The 16,760-nt window shown below is 39.5% G+C and overlaps 1 protein-coding gene across 2 annotated transcripts in view; it reads left to right on the forward strand.

Moving 5' to 3' along the window:
* LOC108248181 (protein TANC2) overlaps positions 1-16,760 on the forward strand; it is a 91,507-nt gene that overhangs the window by 38,119 nt on the left and 36,628 nt on the right. For both annotated transcript variants that reach the window (XM_017436789.3, XM_017436788.3), the window contains 5 exons: positions 669-808; positions 3,032-3,200; positions 5,328-5,648; positions 12,157-12,279; positions 14,970-15,236. In XM_017436789.3, coding sequence (XP_017292278.1) covers positions 669-808; positions 3,032-3,200; positions 5,328-5,648; positions 12,157-12,279; positions 14,970-15,236 — 1,020 coding nt within the window. The remainder of the gene's footprint in view (positions 1-668; positions 809-3,031; positions 3,201-5,327; positions 5,649-12,156; positions 12,280-14,969; positions 15,237-16,760) is intronic.

Genomic DNA, 16,760 nt, shown 5'->3' on the forward strand with positions numbered 1-16,760 from the left:
GGGGGGTGTAATCCATAGGGGGGCCCAGAAGCAGAAGAAAATCTTTGGGAACCACTGATTTAGAGTGTGAACAAAACTTGAGCAAATATTCTCACTGCTCTGTAGCTGTTGAAGTCTTCTGTTTGTTTTTTGTTTTTTTGGCACCTCGAATGGGAAACAAAATATATTCAACGACAGAATAGAAGTCCAGTTGTCTTGTTTCTTTAGCTTTTTTTTATTCACAATACTGAGTACTATCCAAGCACTAACCTTTTTTTGAATTGCAACTGTAACACAATTTAGTTGAGTTGTCCAGCTTCTAATGGGTAACGATGGGTTATCAAACCACTATACCAACATAATTTCATTGTAATGCTGCCAACAAAATTATGCAATGACTAAAACATCCTTTTGTCCTTTTATTAAAACCAGAAGTAATGTGGAGATGTAATGGTTTAACAGGGAGGAAAATGTGTGAGACAGCAAACAGCTTTCTCCAGGATGACACTGGTTGAAAAACTGCTGGAGGTGACTGATAAGCGATGATGTGTCCTGGGGGGATTAGAGGCTGGGGTTGAGATGGGGTCATTTTGCCAAGGGTAGTTTGCAGTGGAGAACACAGTACTTTACTGTTTACTAAGATAAATGAAAAACCCATTTCCTCTTCTCTTTCCTCTCTCCTTGTCCAGACGAGAGCGAGGAGTTGGGACCGCCCCCGTCAGCAGATGAGGCAGCTGATGTTTTGATGACAAGACTGGGCATCCTGCTGGGGGAGAAGATCACCGGTGGAGAGCAGGGCTCTTCTTGCCACAGCCAGGATGATGGACAGGTATACATTTTGTGCTGAACAACCTTTGTACACTTTAGGTTTCTGATTAAAATAATTGAACTAAGTTTAACTATTGTAAGCATGACCCCCTCATTTATAATGATCTTAAACAGTTATTTGGGGCTTCCAGTGAATATACATGGAGTAAGTCTTGTTTTACAGGAGCTCTTCGAGAATGTAATTATAATACATTTCATTATCACCTAAAGTCTGTTCATTGCTTGCTGCAGCTACATTGGTACCTCTAACGTCCTTAAGGCCATATCTGGATAAATGTTGAGTCTTTGAACAGAAAAGCAGTCTGCCAAGGCTGGCTGAGGAGGGCCGCACCTTCAAGTGTTCGGAGAGAGAGTCTCCTGGAAAGATTGATATTTGCAAACCTGAGTTGCAGATGTAAGAGTAGGTTAGGTGGGAGATATAAGTAGGTTAAGTGGGAAGAAAAAGTCACCTGGCAAAATTTAACTACTTGTGATCTTGAGCGTGCAGCTAATGAGCATAGCAATTAGCTAACTAGCATGCAAGCTAATTTGGCGAAGCTTACTGTGGTGGTAGACACTTTGAGCAAAAAATGTGAAGACTTGGAGGCACACTCTAGGCAGAATAATATTGGATTTATGTGCCTTGGCTGAAATTTTTACTTGTTGGGGCTCAAAGAGAAACAGGACACAGCCCACTGCATGTGTTCTGTTCAGCCAAGGGAGGATGAGCTGCCATGACTGGTGATTATTAGGATGACAAGTTTCAGACCATGAGTACCATTTTACGCCATGCAAGAAGGTCTGCCCCCTGCTACTCGACAGGAACAGGAACATTTTCCCAGACTTCACACTGACTGTGGTCAGACAGAGGGAGGCTTTCATCCCGGTGAAGAAGGTGTTCTTTGGCTGTGGTAATTCAAAATTTGGCCTCCAGTACCAGCTACTCTACACATCAATATGTTGAACAGTTTAGACCCATAAGTTTGAAAACCCAGACCTAGTACTGGAGTTTGTCAACAAGCTAACTTCAGAGGAAATTGTATTTGACTGTGTGGCTGCAGCTGAGATCTACACTTCAAGCATGAAACATCAGCTGTGTGCTGTGCTTGTCTCTGTTGACAGCCCTGGTTACAATACTTACTTGACTGATTATGGCATTGGTGTTTTACTTAAAACACAGAGGTAGTGATTTATATTTCTTTTTCTTTTTACCTTTGCCAAGAAGATTATATTTTCTGTCTGACTGTCTGTGCACAAGATTACTCAAAAAATTATGAATGGATTTTCATTTTAATTTTCAGAAAAAAATTAAACATGGTACAAGGAACAAGTAGTTAGATTTTGGTGGTGATCCCGTCAAATGTCAAGGTCAAAGGACAAGGTCACAGATGATCCTGTGCTCTAACTCAACCTCATGGGTTTGACCAAAACGACTACAACTCTTTTCTCAACATAAGATGATTTTTGTCTAAAACTCTGGCATGAAAAGAAATTGGCAATATGCAGTTCTTCGAGGAATACTAGGCCTCTAATTAGCAGATTTCTGTGGGTATTTGCAAGCAAAAATACCAATAGTGAGCTGTAGCTCTTTAGGTATAGTCTGGGGTTGAACCTAAATATAATTCTGTCGAAATAACTGTGTAATGTGAAACTGACAATAATGTAAGAACTTAAATAGATGGATTTGGATCATCCGCTGTGAAATGTAAAATATTTCCTATCAGGTTAATATTACAATGGTATTTTTGCAGAAATATTATGAAATTCCAGCCAAATCTGACCCCATTCGTGTAACTATCTGTTTGCAGGAACCGCTATGAAATATTTGAAATTGGAGTTGTTTTAAGATGGCAGCAATCCAGTTTGGTCTTAGCTGCGTTCAGAGTAGCTGTTAGCTTTTTGGTCCTGTCAGAATTAAACTCTATTTTTCAAAACTGAGGTTGTTCAAAAGGATATCTACCACATATATTTATTGGCCAAAATGTCCCTTTAAGATAATTACAAACGCCCACTTTTGTTTTTTTGTGTCTAAACTTAACATGTGTTTTAAAAATTTGGAATTTATTTGAATTTAAAATGGTAGAAAAATAATGTTGCATTTAAACAAAATAAGAAGTAGAGCATTTTATTGCATGTTTGTTTTAAGTTCATTCTGTTTGTTTAGACATATAAAAGTCTTTGTTTTTAACAGACCTACAAACACATGAATGTAAAAAAAAAGGGTTCCCTGTCATCTTCCCCACAGAGGATCTCCCCTTCCTCCAGTCTTGCAAGTAGCAACACCTCCCCCTGCTCCACACTGCAGCCTCCTGTTGAGGGGGAAGGCAACAATAACAGCAAGCATGCCTTCTCCAACCAAGCCTGTGTGGCCTCCCCCACCTCGACCCTGGAGAGCAGAGACAGTGGAATCATAGGTGAGATCATCAAAGAATTGCTCCTGGAGCAAATGCAGACTCAGTTTGTGTTGAACTGATATCTCTGCATGTTCTCCAATTAAAAAAACACTATCTTTTACACGGTGGAAATTTTGTACTAGAAGCTTTAAAAGGAATGAACAGGGTATTCCTTGTGTTTGTTTCAGAGAACAAGGCGGTACAATCAGACCATTGTAAGGATCTTACACAAAGCAGTAAAAAGAAATCTCACTGTAGAAGATAAATTTACAACTAATCTACTATATATTTAATAAAAAACAAGTAGAATTTCATTTAAATTGTTTAACAAACTCATGGGATTGTTTGGAATGAATAAATGATGGTAAGCCTCTAAGACCCATTTACATGTGAACGATCTCCTGGAAACGTTATAGATTTTCCCATGTTACATGTGCACATGGCAACGCTGTGGTTGCAAAGGCTATTTAAACGAGATCACAAAAAATGTTAAATCTTCTGTAATTTCCATGACAGGTCACTAGCTGGAGCTGTGATTTTTGTACTTCAAAAACATGTACATGTGTGCAATACTTAAGTCTTGAGCATGAAAACAGTTACATCCAAATTGGAGAGTATCCGCTATTTTGTTTGGACCGACTGCTGTACCAAGAGATGATGTAGCACATACACGTTCTGTGTCAGAACATCTGATAACTTGAAAAGAGTGAGCAGCACAAACAGCACTCTGCTACTCACCATTGTTCATCTACTTTCGCAAGTGCAGACAAACTATCGACTTCAGCTGTTTGTAGTGCACATGTGAGGCCATGGAGCTTGAGGGTTTTGCTCAGTATCTTAGCTGTTCCTAGGACTGTGCTCTTCTGAACAGAGATCTCTGAGGTTGTTCCTGGGATCTGTTGGAGCCACTCTTCCAGTTTGGGGGTCACAGCACTGAGTGTTCAAATGACCACTGGTACCACTGAGGCCTTGACTTTCCACAACTTCTCTATTTCTTCTTTTAGCCCTTAGTATTTCTCAAGCTTCTCATGCTCCTTCTTCCTGATGTTACAGTCACTTGGCTATATATATCACCACTGCTTTCTTCTGTATCTTGTTGACCACCACTAGTCCGGTTTGTCAGTCTGGATCTGGAAGTAGCAGACCATAGCCAAGCTTTTACCAGTGCTGTAGATATTAGTTCTATTCAACATCTTTGACATTTTAACATTTGGTTGGAAATGCAAAGTTTAGTTGCTTAATGGTCTACAGCAGTGGTCTCCAATCCTGGTCCTCGAGGGCAACTATCCTGTATGTTTTACTTGTTTCTCTGCTCCAACACACCTGATTTGAATCAATGGGTGATTGACAGGCTTCTGCAGAACATGAAGAGGTAATTTAACCACTGAATCAGGTGTGTTGGAGCAGGGAAACAAGTAACACATGCAGGATAGTGGCCCTCGAGGACCAGGATTGGAGACCCCTGGTCTACAGTATGTTCAGTTCAAAAGGGCCCTAATTAAGCAATTGAGTTGTGCCAAAAACATGATACAAATGCTATTTATACTTGAAATGCTCCACACTTCAGTGACCCTCTTAAACAAACATGACAAGTTATTCTAATAACAGATACAAAGGTTTTGTTCCAGAACAAAGACCCAGAAACTGAAGTGGGAACAGGACCAGATTCTCTGTTGGCTGGTTCCAGTACAAGTTTTAAATCTCACCCCCTTTATGTAAATGAACAGGACATTTCTGTTGGTAAAATAAAAAAAAAATACACCTTGGATCTATGTATTTAGGCGGTGACTTGCTGATTAACAAAATTCTTACCTTGCTGCAGTATGCTCAAATAATCATTATTCTTACACTTTTAGCTGTGTTTAGTGATTTCATGCTGAAAGACAAAGGTCATGTGCTTATGCGCGGGAAAATAGGTGGGACTTTAAGCCCCAACATTGCTAGTGTGCCGATGGTTCCAAAAATACAACATGGCAGCTTTTGTCAACTGGTTCCTGCTGGCTTCAATTCCCAACAGCAAGAGGAGGCGGGGACAGTTGGTATTATAATTTGTTTATGTTCCAGGAGTAACAAAGTAAGGCCTCATCCTTTGTTTTGATGAAATACTGTGTTAACATGTTCCATCCTCTGCTCCTTCTTTTCTTTCAGCCACTCTGACCAGCTATTCCGCTGATTCTGCTGCAGAGCGGGAGGATGCCACAAAATACCCCGGCGATGGTTACCATGGCAGCAGCCTCAACCTCTGGCAGCAGGAAGGTCGGCCTGTGGTAGCCTCCACTTCATCTACATGTATGATAGCAGGACGGAGTGTGAACGAGAGCTCCCTGTACAGGACAGAAGACAGCATGTCTGCCTCCACCTACAGCTTGAACAAACTCCACCCAGACCGAGGCCCTGGCTCCGCCCGCTCATCTGGCTCTGCCCACTCCATCGCCCTTAACCTCATTCCCCGCCCTAATTCAGTAGCGGGTAAGATGTCTGGATGTGTGGATATGTGTGAGTCATGTCCTGCACTGTGTTCCTGCACACACACTTTTCTGTTAGGAAGGAAATGCATCACACTTCCTGAACAATAGTAAGCTCAACAGTGATAGTCAGCAAACCACAGTACTACTGACTACAGCCTGGGTTTAATATTAAACTAGATAATTTGATAATTTAGTAGATTTATAAGCATTTTTACAGCTTTTTTCAAAAAGATTCCCAACAGTTACATCCTTAGGTCTGTGTTGTGAGTAAATTGGTTATGCTACAGATAAAGATTATTTAATTGCTTTCGTTGTGGTTTTAGCTGCATGAAAGGAATAACTACAAACTTGTCTCATAGCATTAAATTTTAGTCTGACACACCTATGGATCATGTGTAGTTTACATGAAAAAAAATCACATGATCTTTGTTTATTACTCAATGGTGCATAACAAGCTTTTTTGTGGGTCATTAAGATGTTGTGTGATTCCTGATAAAAGTTGGAAATTTCCCTCAAAAATCAGCGAAAACTTTTTCTCTTGTACAAATCATCAGGAGGAGAATCCAAACCTTTCCAAAAAAGATAGACCCAGTATAGAGGTCTAAACAGAAGCTGAGAATACCCATAGATAAAATTAAAATTTACATGCAATAATCTTGATCTCATCTTATCTGGAGAAAACAGGATTTATTTTTACAAAAACAAACTTTTTGTGATAAACATAATTGTGAAGTGAAGTGACATTTATTTATATAGCACTTTTCCGCAACAAGGTGACTCAAAGTGCTTGTTTTTAACTGTGTTGGTTTAGGCTAAGAAAACAATTAATTTAATCTGCCTCCATATCACTGTTATAAAATTTATTTACACATACTTTTTAAACTTTTTTCCTGTTGTTTTTTTTAACACAACCAGGAACTGCAACTGTAACTCCACAAGAACCTTCAATATAATAAAAGTATAAAAGTTGTAGCATTGTACTTTTACTGTTGGAGTGATCGATAGCTTCAATGTGGAGGTGGGACTGCATCAAGGTTTGGCTCTCAGCTCCTTCTTGTTTGTTCTGGTGATGGACAGACTAACACGTGAGGTCAGGCAGGAATCCCTGTGGAATATGATGTTTGCAGATGACATTGTGATTTGTGGTGAGAACAGGGAACAGGTGGAAGAGAACCTGGAGAGGTGGAGGGATGCACTTGAAAGACAAGGGATGAAAGTCAGCCGTATTAAGTCAGAGTACATGTCTGTGAATGAGAGGGAGGCAGGTGGAACAGTGAAGCTCCAAGGAGCAGAGGTCACAAAGTGCTTAGGGTCGACCGTACAGGAAAATAGGGAGTGTGGTAAAGAGGTGAAGAAGAGAGTCCAGGCAGGATGGAATGGATGAAGAAAAGTTGCAGTAGTGATTTGTGAAAAAAAAAAAGGTGGCAGCAAAGGTCAAAGGGAAAGTTTACAAGACAGTGATGAGACCAGCTATGTTGTATGGTTTGGAGACAGTGGGACTGACAAAAAGACAGGACACAGAACTGGAAGTGGCAGAGCTGAAGATGTTGAAGTTCTGCTTGGGAGTGACAAGGATAGATAGGATTAGGAATGAGGTCATCAGAGGTACAACACAGGTTGAAAGACTGGGAGATAAAGTTAGAGAGGCCAGACTGAGATTGTTTGGACATGTGCAGAGGAAGAACAGTGGGTATATTGGTAGTAGGATGTTAGAGATGCAGCTGCCAGGAAAAAGACAAAGAGGAGATATATGGGTGCAGTCAGAGAGGACATGGATGTCGTCGGAGTGAGGACAGAGATGAGTTAGATGGAGGAGGATGACTCGCTGTAGTGACCCATGAAAAGGAAACAGCCAAAAGAAGAAGAAGAAGCAGCAATATGCTTTTACTGTACCAAGTGATGAGTTTCTAGGCCACTGTATAGTAGATAAAAAATTAAAGTTAAAATTTTAAACAGTACTACAAAATTGCTGACTCATGATAGAATGCACTGGAAAATTCAAACATGGCTATAGTGTATTTGAAAAAATTGAGCAAAAGGTCATTTACGATATACGCAAATAACTATTTATTGGCTATATTAATTTAATTTGAAGTTAGGGTTTGTTAGAGGCTGCACAGGAAGGTTTTCCACCAAAAAGGTTCAGTGTGAAACCAGAGCTGGTGCTATATCTGGTTCTTAAAACAAACAAACAAACAAAATTTTTAAGAACTGATTCAGATCTCCACTGCTTGAAGAGCTACTTTTAAACCATGCCATTATGTTGTATAAAACATAACTTTGTTGTACATTGTGCAATGGCAACAAAATAATTCAACTGAAGTGACTAAACATCTCTGCAAAATGTTTAATCCTCTCTCTGGGCTTCTTCCATCAAAGTGCTAGACCAGAGCCTTCTTGTCTACAGCTCTTTCTGTAAACTCTTGCTCTAGCACTGAAACACCAATACTAAGCAAGCACCAACTCTTTATGTAGCCAGAGCAAAGAACTGCTTTTGTCAGGACCTGGAGTTAGTTTTATGGAGACCAACAACCAATGAAAATGTGAGCGCCATGTTTAAAAATGCCATTTTTTTAACTTTTATAGCAGAAAGACAGTTAAGCTTTTCCGCATCCATGTAGTCAACCATTTGGGCACACCCTGTAGTGTGCACAGTGACCATAGTCACAAAAATTTGGGCTGCATGTGCTCGTTCACTGAAAGGGTTGGCAGATGGGTAAAGCTGATGAAATGTACATCTCAGATATGTGGACATGAAACACATGAACAACTGTTTTCATCTTTACTGTGCCTAATTTAAACCAGAATACCACCTAAGGCTGCCTTCACACTCACTGCTGTCTTCTGAAATGATAAACACTGTTTGAAGTTCCATTTATAAACTTTTTTTGTCACTTCAAATCACCAGCTGGTGTTTACAGATCCTGTTTGAAACATTGTGTCTAACTTCTGTTGACAGCAAGGTTTACAAATATAATCTGAGAACAGAAAAGCATTCACAAGCAGCAATTGTTGTTCAGAACAGTGTTTATAAAATAAACTGGTGGTATTAAGACATCTGTTTGCAGGAAAAATGACACAGACTCTATGATCTGTGGAGTTAAAGTGTCTCTTTACACTTTGATCCTTTACAAAAATGAATAAAAAAGAGGGAGGAGCAAACATTTACTGGAAAATATGTTTAAAATTATGTAATTACGTGGTTCTGGGTTGGTTCTTTAGTTGTGGAAAACCATATTGGTTTTTAACTGTGTTTTGAAAGAACCATTTTAGAATCAACTCTAGCTCCAGCTTTGGTCTACCACTGGAACCTCTTTAGTGGGGTCAACTCTATCTGTTGTATTTTGAATTTCCCTATATAAATGCAGGGAGAACGTTGATTTATACAGATCACAGGGTTTATTTTTATATTTCTGGAAACAGATTTCTCAAGGTAGGTAGGTAGGTAGGTACATTTATTTATATAGCACTTTTCAGCACAAGGCGACTCAAAGTACTCCAAACATATGCAGAGGTTCTCAATTTTCTTTGCATGAGTCGCAGAGTCTTGCAGTCCAATTGCTTGAATTTTGAACATCTTCAAAGTATTTGTGCAATACATTTTCTCTCAAAATAATCACAGAGTTGTCACGAGCGGTTCAAAATTGGGTGGGGGGTGGGGGTGTATGTATGACAGAAAGACTGACTGTATATACAACCCCTGGCAAAAATTATGAAATCAAGAAAAATAATTGGGGTAGCCAGTAACAGTTAGATTTTTAGAACAAGCACAGGGAATAAATTGTGGAATCACTCAATTCTGAGGAAAAAATTATGGAATCACTCTGCAAATTTTCATTACAAACACTAACACCTGCATCAGATTAAATCTGCTCGTTAGTATGCAGGTTAAAAGGAGTGATCACAACTTGGAAAGCAGTTGCAACAAGTGGACTGACATGAATCATGGCTCCAACACCAGAGATGTCAATTGAAAAAAAGGAGAGGATTATAATACTCCTTAAAGAAGGTATATCATCACGCAGTGTTGCACAAGTTGTTGGTTGTTCACAGTCAGCTGTGTCTAAAACCTGGACCAAGTACAAACAACATGGAAAGGTGATGATGGCAAGCATACTGGCAGACCAAGGAAGACATTAAAGCGTCAAGACAAAACTTAAAGCAATATGCCTTGAAAACAGAAAATGTAAACAAAACAAATGAGGAACAAATGGGAGGAAACTGGAGTCAACGTCTGTGACCGAACTGTAAGAAACCGCTTAAAGGAAATGGGATTTACATACAGAAAAGCTAAAAGAAAGCCATCACTAACACCTAAACAGAAAAAACAAGGTTACAATGGGCTAAGGAAAGGCAATCGTGGACTGTGGATGACTGGATGAAAGTCATATTCAGTGATGAATCTCGAATCTGCATTGGGCAAGGTGAATATGCTGGAACTTTGGTTTGGTGCCATTCCAATGAGATTCATGCAGACGACTGTCTGAAGAAAACATGCAAATGTCCACAGTCATTGATGATATGGGGCTGCATGTCAGGTGCGGAGATGGCTGTCATTACATCTTCAATAAATGCACAGGTTTACATTGACATTTTGCACACTTTTCTTATCCCATCTATCAAAAGGATGTTTGGGGATGATGAAATCATATTTCAAGATGATAATGCATCTTGCCTTAGAGCAAAAACTAACTGTGAAAACATTGCTTGAAGAAAGAAACATAAGGTCAATGTCATGGCCTGCAAACAATCTGGATCTCAATCCAATTGAAAATCTGTGGTGGAAGTTAAAGGAAATGGTCCATGACAAGGCTCCAACCTGCAAAGCTGATCTGACAACGGCAATCGGAGAAAGCTGAAGCCAGATTGCTGAAGAGTACTGTTTGTCACTCATTAACTCAGTGCTTCAGAGACTGCAAGCAGTTATAAAAGCCAGAGGTGATGCAACGAAGTACTAATGATATGTTAGAGTGTTATTTTGTTTGCTTGCTTTTTTTCTACAAAATTAAACAACTGAAGGAACATCTTAAGAGACTGGTGATTCTATAACTTTTGCCAGGGGTTGTATGTATATATAACAAATATAAAAAAAGGTGTTCATGTTATGTGGGTGTATATGTGCTAGCAAGCCACCTGGAAATGCACAGTTAAGAAGTGCTGTGAACAGTAGAAGGCCCACCATCTCCAGCATCCAAGAGCAGAAAGGACGGGTGGATCCAGCTCCAGAGGGCCGTAACAGCCCCAGGCAAACAGACACCGGTCACCACCCCAAGGCAGCTGCATGTCTGCACAGAGGTTTTTTAGTATTTTTTATGATCGATAGTCTTGTAAACCAATCTCAGCTCCTGACAAAAGTGGTGCTCTGACCCAGCAAGGAGTTGGTGCTGAGTTGGCACCATGTTTTTGATGCCAAACATCAACGTTGCCAGACCCTTTTTACTGGGGCACATGCCTCAGTATTAAACTGCTGTACCGCAGAAAATTTAACCAATGACATTTCAGGAACTTACAGGCAAATTCACAAAGCAAATTTGCTTGCACAGTTTGCCCACACTTAAATTAGGTACTATTCAAGCACTTAGGAAAACATTTGCCCACATTTAAGTTTATTTATGTTAATTATAGCCAGGACAAAAAGCGTCACATTCTTGGAGTCCCGCAACATGACAGTGGTCAGTTTGACACAGTGAAAAAACACCCAATTGCTACTGCTGGTTTTAGAAAAACACACCAGGAATGTCACAGAATGTATAACTCATCCTTTTATTTATTGATGTGTGCTTGTTATTGTTGCAAATCAATTCTCAAATCAAATCATTGTTCAAACCATGCATAAAATATTTTTGCTTGGATCTGATACCCTGGGAACTGGCTTTCCAAGGCATCAGGACAGACAACGCAGCAAGCGGCTCTATGTGTCCACAAGGGAAAATAAGGATTAGGTAAAAAAAAAAGGGATGCAGTGTTTGTAATCAAAGCACAAGCATTTATTTATTATGACAACATCACAAATTAGTGCAGTACTAATCAATAAATTAAAACAATGAATCGTTTAACTGACATTTACAATCTCCAGCTTCAAAACCTATCAACATCTCTGATTTGAAACTACCACCTTGGCTTCTGTGAAGAGATATTTTTCTCCATGTTTTTGTCACTTCTGTTATGCTATTTGTGTAACAGTTTGTGTAGCGAGAACTACTGAGACTTCATGTTCAAACTAGAATCTGATTCAGGCAGCAGATTGACCCGCATTTAAAACCAATTTGTCGTTAGATGGAGGAAAAGAGACACAGGCATCTTTCTGTCCCAGATAATTGAGCTCACAGTGACACTGATGTGTGATCAGAGAGAGAGAGACTGAGGTGCAAACAGTGGGACTCTCATAAGCACTTTAAATTATAAACAAAATATTAATCTGGGCAAACAATAATGTGTCCTGTGTGCACTCAACTTTCATATATGGTTGTTCAACCTCTTGAAGTTAACTTCCCACTCTCTCCTTTTAGCCACTAGTTCAGCCCACCTTGAAGATCTAGCTTACCTGGATGAGCAACAGAGACACATCCTTTCAAAGACACCCTTCAGAATGCCCAGACAGAACTCTGGGAGTCGTAGTCAACATGACCGAGGTAAACACACACACATACGTTTCTTTTCTCCTAAACACAGACTTGCAGTAATTGTATAATTTCTTGTTTGCAGTTTCTTCCATATGGTTTTTGGACTGTAACTACTTCAGCATACTTTCTGCTATTTCAGCCAGTTAAGCATCAAGCCATTTAGCTCGTTCAGGACATTACAGCTATAACCTTTAATTTTTGTAAATTTTATGCTTTTTTGAAAAGATATCAGTCTGTTTGAGAAGGGTCAAATCATTGACATTCATCAAGCAGAGAAAACATCTAAGGAGATTGCAGAAACTACTAAAATTGGGTTAAGAACTGTCCAACGCATTATTAAAAACTGGAAGGATAGTGGGGACCCATTGTCTTCGAGGAAGAAATGTGGCTGGAAAAAAAATCCTGAATGATCGTGATTGGTGATCACTTAAACATTTGGTGAAATCAAATTTAAGAAAAATAACAGTAGAACTCCGGGCTACGTTTAATAGTGAAAGTAAGAGCATTTCCACACACACAATGCGAAGGGAACTCAAGGGATTGGAACTCTGAACAGCTGTGTAGCCTTAAGAAAACCACTAATCGGTGAGGCTAACCGGAAAAAAAGGCTTCAATTTGGGAGCATAAAGATTGGACTCTGGAACAATGGAAGAAGGTCATGTGGTCTGATGAGTCCAGATTTACCCTTTTCCAGAGTGATGGGTGCATCAGGGTAAGAAGAGAGGCGGGTGAAGTGTTGCACCCATCATGTCTAGTGCCTACTGTACAAGCCTGTGGGGGCAGTGCTATGATCTGGGGTTGCTGCAGTTGGTCAAGTCTAGGTTCAGCAACAGGATGAGCTCAAAGAATGAGGTCAGCTGACTACCTGAATATACTGAATGACCAGGTTATTCCATCAATGGATTTTTTCTTCCCTAATGGCATGGGCATATTCCAAGATGACAATGCCAGGATACATCAAGCTTGAATTGTGAAAAAGTGGTTCAGGGAGTGAGAGACATCATTTTCACACATGGATTGGCCACCACAGAGTCCAGACCTTAACCCCATTGAGAATCTTTAGGATGTGCTGGAGAAGGCTTTGCGCAGCAGTCAGACTCTACCATCATCAATGAAAGATCTTGGTGAAAAATTAATGCAACACTGGATGGAAATAAATCGCTTATCAAAATAAAGCCACGGGGAATGCGTACCATAGTCAAAGCTAAAGGTGGTCCAACAAAATATTAGTGTGTAACCTTTTTTTTTTTTTTGGTGGCGACTTTTTTTTTTGGCCAGGCAATGTGTTTACCTGTATTTACAGTTTTTTCTCGTTGTAAAGGTGTCTTCAAATTTTTCTAAAACTTTGTATCTTTTAAAATCTATTTTAGCGAACTTGCTCTATTTATTCTTTTTTTTGTCTCCTTTTTGTCTTTTTTTTGTCTAACTATGCATCTTTTTTTCTTCTTATGCATTCTTTTTGGGGGGTTTTGTTGTTGTTGTTGTTTTATGACTTCCTATACATCCTTTTTGTATTTTTATTTGTAATGTAACGGTACATGTATTTTTACCGGGATGGTTCAGAGCACCCATCTGAACAGGTACAGATAATTAGACAATGAACACGTCAGTCACAGGTGATCATTATTCCCATCTAGGAGCGGGCACACATTAAATTTTACTGCATTTTGCTGACAGCCTCAACAGTGTAAAAAAAAGCATTTACAATGAATAATTGGTTTAGAAAAACACTCAGAATCTTGAAGATCTGCTTTTTTAATTCAAGAAAGCTGTGTGGAAAAGGCTCTTTTTATGCATTCTTTTTGTCTAAAAAAGGATTTTTAGTAGATACATTGGATGGAAACTAGAACTGTTGTATGGCAAGCAGTTATATCATGTAATTGGCATTTTGAAAAGTACTGTGGTAAGCCATTTGTATATTTTTTCAATGTCCCTGATGTCAGGTGTATTTCTTTCACATTTGCACTTAGCTAGCTGAAAAGCTAGGTTTATTTATTTTGTGTTTTCACAATGGGAGAGGTTTTTGAGTTCTGTTGCTTTTTGTTTTGCATTAAGTACAGGTCAATATAAATGAAGCAAACACTCCTTGTTTTTTGTTTTATTTTATAGTAATATTATTTAAAAGATATCTTTCTGAGGTTTATCAAACGTTTCGTTTGACACATAGCCTATGGGTACTGTTTACAGTTCAGAATGGATGAAAAAGACAGTAAAATATGACTTTTTCATTTTATAGTGAAGTTTTCAGCTGACAAACCCTACCTTGCTATACATGACCTGCTAACTTAGAGCCTTCTCTCTAACAAGGGTGATGTGTTTCTGTTTCTCTGCTTTTGGGAGAGTTTTTTTCTTTAAAACACAAGTGTCTGGCATTTATTTCTTTTTCCTGTTGTACCGACCTTGAACCTCAAACCCTGAAATGTACTGAACTGTGATTTAGGCATACCTTTACACAGCAACTTTTTTGCATCCTTTTTGTATCCCTATGCTTACTTTTGGTTTTTTTTGTCGGCTTTTGCTTTTTACATCTTTCTGCTTTTACTGTCCGTCCTTCTACTTCATTGTTTTCTTTTTAAACATTTCAGCTAACATTGTAAGTTGAGCTATTATTCAATTCAATTATTATTATTTTTTTATCAGCAAATTTCATCACTCTAGTTAAAGCTAGTTGTGTTAAAGCTGTTTTTCTCCTCCTGCAGTATATTTCACTCCATCCATCAGCCTGAAACCGCTCCAGTTTGAAATTCCTGGTCTCTCGTCTGATTGGCTGTTCGCGGGGAGGGAGTGGCTTTTCCAGGAAATTGACGCCCAACTCCGCATTGATGACCCAAAGACCAACAGGGGGATTGTGATCACTGGCAACCTGGGCTTTGGAAAAACGGCCATAATTGCACGTCTGGTGGCACTCAGTTGTCATGGAAACCGCATGTGGCCAAGCAGTGCTGGAACTCAGACCATGCCCAGATGTAAGCGAAAACACACAAAATAAAACATTCCTATTGTTTTAATTTTTGCCCTTTGTTTTATTCTAGACTTTATTGCTAAAGTTTGCACAAAGTTCCATCTGTGCACACTAAAACAAATAAAGAAAATGTTATTTTTAGAATCAACATTGAGTAAGAAAACGATATGTCATATGTCCCTCCCCTGCCTGAAGAACTTAGTTTGAAACATATTAGATGTTTTATCTTTATTTTTAATACACTATGTGAACATTGCGTTCTGGGATAATAATGACCTAAATTGTTCATTTGACAGTTCCTGTGTCAAAAACTGGTGCTTTTGAAATGCAGCGACTACTTCACAGTCCTTGTTATCGTTTGATATAGTTTGCCTTTTTGTTTTTGCATTGCTGGTATCTGGCCTTCTCACAAAAATCCCTCTTCTCCCTGGCTGGGCCTTGAAATCCTGTCTATGAACACCACAAACAGGATTGGAGACAAGAGACAGACCTGGTGGAGTCCAACCCACACTGAGAACAAGCTTGACTTTGTGCCAAAGCTGCACACAGCTCCTGCTTCAATTGCGCAGGGACTGAATTGCCCTTAAAAGCAGCCCTGGCACCTTTATCTCCCACAGCACCCCATCACAAAATGTTTTGAGAAACACAGTTGTAAGCCTTCTCTGTATCCACCAAATGCATGTAGACTGGAGAGTGAAACTCCCATGGCTCCCTTAGCAACTCTGCAAGGATGAAGATCTGGACCATTGTCCCATGACTCGGATCTGTGGTTTGACAGTCGGTTGAAACCTCCCTTCCAACACCCTGGAGTAAACTTTCCCAGGGAGGTTGAGAAATATAATTTCTTGATAGTTGGAACACACTCTCCAGTCCCCCTTTTTTAAAAATGGGAACCACCACCCCCAGTCTGCCACTCGACAGACACTGTCCTGGTCCACCATGTGGCATGGAAAAGACGTGTAAATAATGGTGGCCCCACACATCCAGAGACATTTAGGCTTTGAATGTTTTTGTTCTGTTTTTTATTATTAATATAGCCAAGAGTTCTGTTTGCACTTTTACTAGATAAACTGCAATATAACATCATGAAGCATTTTATTCAACAAGTCTGAGGTGAAGTCTTTGTCACTGCTGCAGCAACAAAACTTAGACATTTTCTTCAATACTTCACAATAAATGTCTCCAACATACATACACCCATAATGTTGACTTTAAAAAACTCTTAGAACATTTGGAGTTTATAATTAATTTAATTTCACTTTAAACGCCCCCCCTGATCTGAACCCGAACGTTGTTCTGTTGTTGGACTTCTGTGCTCGTCATGGATTGTCCATAACGAACATCATGTTCAAACATAAGGGTGTCCATATGTGCTCTTGGCACCAGGACACCCTAGGTCGCAGTTCAATGATCGACTTTGTTGTCGTTTTATCTGATCTGCGGCCGCATGTTTTGGACACTCGGGTGAAGAGAGGGGCGGAGCTGTCAACTGACCACTACCTGGTGGTGAGTTGGCTCCGTTGGTGGG

Source organism: Kryptolebias marmoratus, linkage group LG12 (assembly GCF_001649575.2).
Source record: "Kryptolebias marmoratus isolate JLee-2015 linkage group LG12, ASM164957v2, whole genome shotgun sequence".
Taxonomy (NCBI): domain Eukaryota; kingdom Metazoa; phylum Chordata; class Actinopteri; order Cyprinodontiformes; family Rivulidae; genus Kryptolebias; species Kryptolebias marmoratus.